A 6,087-nucleotide genomic window follows, 5' to 3' on the forward strand; every position below is an offset into this window, starting at 1 on the left:
ATATAAAGCAAAACTAAATAAGTGTATTCTAGTAATCATCAGAACGTATCCCCACAATGACATTTCTCTTCCTTATATAGTCATCTCTAAGTACAACATCTTTTCCCCTTTATGATCGAATCATTATGAGCATTAATGACATTAATGAAACGTTATAATTGGTAATCGTTACTGTTGCGTGAAGATTCTGTAACGCTTGTTATCACTCATGCCCATTAATTGAAGATCAATGAACCTGACCTTCTTTACCGTTTTGGTTCATTCCTCCGGTGCTTCTTCAGATCACTAAAGAGACTCGAGCAACCGTTCCTTTCGTTTCTTGGACGTTTTGCTCGTGCCTATTAAGACTCACATCTTCATTAATACTCATCTTCAGCTGTCACTTTTCTAAAGATCCATATATCTTGCCATGTCAGGAACATAGTTAATTCCACGTGTAATATTTATTTTCACTCTTAGCAGTTATGTACTAGGTATCACTAAAGGTGAAATTCCTCCTTCCTTAACAAAAGATTTCAAATTTAATTTAAAAATAAAAAAATCCAAGTAGTTAGAGAGTACTTTCTCAGCGAATTTGAATTAATCAACTCAATAAATTTCGATTACTATAAGAACAAAAAAGTAGTACATCAAGGGCTGGTAAGTAAATTTCGATTACTATAAGAACAAAAAAGTAGTACATCAAGGGCTGGTAAGTACAACAAAATGGTCTAACATTTCATTAAATCTTATCACTGAGTAGTGTGTTTCTCCGTTTTAAAAATTGAGATCCTTCGCTACACCTAAATAAATTAACTACAACTAATTTTTTTTATTGAGCTCGACTTCCCAGTAAATTAAAATGTATGCCGCTGTTAGTTTGACTGAAACCTCTGTGCTAAAGCTAGATCTATAATTAGCTTAATATTTTTTGGCTAATCTCGTTATATATAATACTCTAAAAGATCAAGGTGATCAAGAGATTTATTCATACAAAACGAGTTCACTTCATAGCCTTTACATATATTTAACTTCTCATAAGAGTAAAACCAAAGACACTGCAAATATTCTCTGGACACACGATGGTGTGTTTATTATAGTACTAGTAAACTAAACGCCATTCTTATTCAGCTTAATTAGAAGCGGCACTGAGTAGGCTGGATGTTGCACATGCGGGGGAGGTAACGAGCTCTCTCTGACATGCGCTCTGCCTCTTGGCCGCGGCCGCCACGCTGCTGTATCACCATTCTCCTAAGTGCCTCGCAGCGGCATTGAGTGTCCATGTTCCTCAATTCCTGGCAGCATTGTTGGAGATGCTGCTGTCCTTGGTTGCTCTCTTCATCATCTGTCACCATGCTCAGCTCGTCGCCGTAATATTGGCGGCTTCTTGATAGGTACATCCTGCAAACGGTGAGATAAAGTTTTAGGATAAAAATTTCACGCAAGTGGTACAGCGTGTATAGTTAGTGTATACTCAAAATCTTACACGAAGGTTTTGTGTTAAACTTGTAAGTAAATTTGAGTCTATGTTGATTTTAAATGTAGATCCTGCAATTAGTGATGTACATGGGCGGAGCTTGATCATTAATTATGGATCAGACGAACCTAGAACCTTTTTATCTAATCCTTGCTCCTAGTGATGATGTATGCAACATCTTAACCTATACGATATATAATATAATTTTCTCTCAGTTTAAAGGCTCTCCTTTTATGTCTCAAATTTATAAATACTTTATGCACTACTATGTTGAAACAATATCAGTCCATTTTGTATGGTCAAAGAGAAATTACTGCAATTTTCTCAAACTATTTTCAAACTTTTGAACTATTATTAATTAATTATGTTGTACTACTTTTTATCGTAATTTTCTAATACGTAAATTTTTCTTCAAAAATTATAAAGAATTTGTGCGAAATTCACAACCGGGCATTACGGCTAACCACATCACGTAAAATGGGATAAAATAAAATTTTGTTTAGAAAATATATTCACACACATATAAGAATTCGTGAAGCTATATATACAGAACGACACCTCTTAATTAATCCAAAAGGTCTCTCTCATTACCTGCAGTGGTTCAGCCTCTGCCTCTGAATCTGCTCTTGGCACCTTTGTGACCCCTGATTGTCGGTATCGTCCTCCGTCACAATGGTAGTGTCGGTGAAAGTGTTGGCACTTGCAACGGCTAACAAGCACAAGAGAAGAGCTGCAGCAAGTGAAAGCTTTGCCATGGTGATCAAGCTAAGTGTGTTTATTTTGAATATAGTAGCTAGGGAGAGGTGAAATGTTGTGATTGTGAATTCGATTTTAAGGGTAAATTTATAGCAGATTCGATGCTTTGCATGGAAAGTACGTGTTGTATCACTGCTAAGGTAGATGAAGAAAGTTAACAGAAGGGTAAACGTGGCTGGCTTTAACCTCCCACGTCAATTTTACATGCAAGTGCTGCCAGAAAGCTCTTTAATTTGTTCGGATTCAAAATGCAGCTATCTTTTGATTAGTTTACGAGGTTCCGTCCATATATGATCACATCTAGCAGTGCTTTTGCAGATTTGTCCATCTTGTCGAAGTTTTTGTAAACTAATGTTCAAAAATATAAAATTGAGACTCAAAATTGATTCTGTAGTCTATTACAAATATCATTTAATTTCACATATCAGTAAAAAAAAAAAATACTCCATAAATCAGAACATAAGATACAAAATGTCTTTGTAGAATTATTTTAAGTTGGCATAAGTGTTTAACCAAAAATATGTTTCTTGGTCAAAATCTAAATTTAGAAGAAAATAGGTTACTGATAACCAAGTTTTACTTCACTTTCCCAATGATATTAAAGGAAAATAATAAGAATAACTAAGGAAATAATTGATAGACGAATTGCAAAGTCAAGGTAGAGAATTTCAAGAAGGCAGTAAAGTAAAGAATATATTTCAATAGTACTTTTGATCTGTCTCTACAAATAAAATTTTGCGCCCTTATATAGAAATATACAATTGTAGCCGTTTTCCCCACATAATTTAGGTTTATTATGGGCATTAATGATATTAATTTCCCATTATCTCGGATATCCATAACTGGCGTATTTATTGCTATAAATATCATATAACTATTTTGATTCTCCTTCCTTAATTACTTTTGGTTCATATACATTCCCTTCTTTTTGTTCTTCATTCATTCCTCCCCCATCTATTCTTTGTCAACTATTAGGCCCGGTTCTCTTTGTCGTACCATCTCGTAGTTGTTTCTCCTCGTGCCTTCTTTTCTCAATTAATTCTGTCAATTGAGAATGTCACTTGTCGTTATATCATTGTTCCATGCATCATACTATGTCAGTATTCCAATATTCCACGTGTAACGCTTTTTCACTACCAATACAAATAGTCCCCTCACTTTTCTAAATATTCTCTATTGAATATTCGGGGAAGTGGAAAGTTTTTATGGCGGAAATTTTCTGCCGCCGTTTTCCGAATACAATCATACCTTCTTCTGAACCGATGTGACGTATATCACGTCCATTTAATGATCATGCCACATAGCTTCTACAATTGATTCTTCAGTTCGTCGGCGCTTTTTAGGGCTTTTCTGCAGCTACATCAGCCACGAAGTGACGGTTCCATTATGACGCTTCATAATAACCTTTATGGTAGTGTCTCCTTATAAATATTTCACCCTCTTTTATTTCTTGAAGCCTTTCTTCTTTCATATTCACCTTCGTCTTCTTGTTTTACACTCTTCTGCATTTTTTCCTTGTTTTTCTTTGGATAAACTTGTCTACTCCTAATCCCCGTAAAGTTGTAATTGTTGACGAGTTTGTTTCTTCTAATGATCCCACTAGAAGAAGAACGGGTGGTAGGCTGCGTAGTCGTGGTTCTATATCTAACCGTGGTTCCTCCTCTCAAAGTAGTGCTGCCAATTCGTCTTTTCTAGATCTAGGGCTCCTACAACCCTAAGATCTTCTCCTAGAGATAAAGATTCAGCTGAAACTATACGCGAACCTACAGTCGCTGAAGTTGTTCCTCAAGAGTTTTCCTTTATAACTGATCATGAATCTATGAAGAGTCAAGTTTTTTCCATAGCTTCCCTTGATCGTGCTGACTATTACCCAAGTTTGATTACTACTGGTCTTCTTGCCCTTGTTCGAAGAGAATGTTACTGGAAATCTGACTTTCCAATTTTAGTTTTTGGTGCCAACTAGAGAATAACTTCATACCAGACTGGTTATTCCTTCATCTACACATATCCATTTACCTTAGGATTTAAACCTCTTATTGATCCAGTGATCATTGAATTCTGTCGTCACTTCAATGTGTGGTTAGGACAGATTGGTCCAATTGTTTGGAGAGCAGTTGTATGCCTTTGTTATTTGTCGAACTTGGCTTTTATGCTTTTTACTTTCTGTCACTTGCTTCACCTTTACTCCCTAAAATTGTTTCGTGAAGGAGTTTTTTCCCTTGTGGCCAGAAATAAGAGGGTATTAGTTAGCCCTGAAGATGATAGAGATCATGGTTGGTATGCCCACTTCGTTGCTGCTCCCACTAGTGCTCTGGTGGGTGAAGAAAACAAGCCTTTTCTAGAAAAATAGAATTTTGCATGTAAGTATCTTTACCTTGTCTTTTTCCTTTCTCAAAAAAGATATGTATTCTCATGCCTTCTTTTTTGGCAACCATGGAAGGCTTCGAGGAGATCCCTAACTTTCGTGCTTGGGTAGAGAAGTTACTATCTGTTACCGCCATGAAAAAAAGATCTTGGAAGTATCTCTCACAGAGACTCGGCTGGAAAGTAAAGACACACGGTACTTTTTCCCACTTAATCTTTTTCTTTTTCTCTTTTGCTAACTTAAGAGTTTCTTACCATGCCTTTTTCCTTTGCTAAGATTCCCTATTCGTGGTGTCAATCCTGCTTCTATTTCATCCATAAGACTTTCCGTGACTCTTTCTCAAGAAAGAATTTTGAGCTCTTCTTCAAAAAGAAAAGTTGATGGAGCCCGTGGCTCTAAGGTTGAAGAAGAACCAGAGGAGGGTTATTTAGTTCGTAGACCTCGAGTTAGGAGGCGCGTTATTTTTTATGATGAAGTTACCCCTTCATCAAGCTCAGTTCCCTCTAGACTTTTGGATGAGCCAGAGAGTGCCCCATTAGTGATCTCTGATGAAGAAGTGAATGATCCCCCTCCGCTTCTGCTGAACAATTATTTACTCATGGCTTCAGAAGTGATGAAGCCTTTGAACCCGTTTCTGAGGAGTTTCCCCTTGCCTCCTTCCAATGTCAATCCCCATTCATCCCCGAGTTCCCTTACATGAAGTTGTTGCTGATGCTACCCCTATGACTGCTTCTACCTCATCTGTCATTCCAGTTGCTACTACTTCTCAGGTAGAAGTTGATCCTTCTAGTAGCGAGAAGGCGATGAAGAAAATTATTGTCGAGGTTCTTAAAGGTGGAAACTTATTGAAGAAGTCAGTTCAAGCCGATGTATGGTTGAAGCCTTTGCTCGATCCTATAAAGAAGACAAAGTTGGAGAGTCATAGTTCATTGACTTGGATGAATGATATTGTTCATTCATCTCTGAAGGTTCGAGTTTGACTCTACTCCTTTCTTTTCTTTTCTTTTTATCCATAACTCCCTTTTTTCTTTGTTGATAAATTTGATAGGTACAGAACTTATGAAAAGGATCGTCCATGCTGACCAACAAATTATTGATTACCACACCGAGGCTGACAATTGGAAAGAGCAATTTGAAGGTCTTCAATTGGAGAAGGAAGTGTGGGCAGAAGAGAATAATGCCTTAGAGCAACAAATGAGGATGTACTTGAGTCCTCATTTGCTGAGCAGCTTTCGAAGGCAACCAAAGAGATAAGGAGTTTGAGGGAACTCCTTGTCACACCTCCTTTTTACACATCCGAAGGTATATAAGGGAGTTTTTCCAATTTAAGTGACATTATTCGATATGGATTATTTATTTATTTTTTATTCAGAGTCGCCACTGGAATATTTTTATTGGTGTTCCAAGTCACCGGCTTATTTTAAATCCCAAATCGAGGAAGATTCGACTTTCCTTTTGAAGTCTGCGAACTAGAAATTCTGAATAAGGAATTCTGTTAACCCGAGGGAAG

General features: G+C 36.9%; 1 protein-coding gene across 1 annotated transcript; it reads right to left on the bottom strand.

Moving 5' to 3' along the window:
- Positions 1-930: 930 nt before the first annotated feature.
- On the bottom strand, positions 931-2,254 carry LOC107766771 (2S sulfur-rich seed storage protein 1-like). Its single transcript, XM_016585617.2, has 2 exons — positions 2,048-2,254; positions 931-1,380 (listed from the first exon to the last, which is right to left on the bottom strand). The coding sequence occupies exons 1-2, from the start codon at positions 2,209-2,211 to the stop codon at positions 1,116-1,118; spliced, it is 429 nt and encodes a 142-aa protein (XP_016441103.1). The 5' UTR covers positions 2,212-2,254; the 3' UTR covers positions 931-1,115.
- Between the last annotated feature and the right edge of the window lie 3,833 nt (positions 2,255-6,087).

Source organism: Nicotiana tabacum, chromosome 10 (assembly GCF_000715075.1).
Source record: "Nicotiana tabacum cultivar K326 chromosome 10, ASM71507v2, whole genome shotgun sequence".
Taxonomy (NCBI): Eukaryota; Viridiplantae; Streptophyta; class Magnoliopsida; order Solanales; family Solanaceae; genus Nicotiana; species Nicotiana tabacum.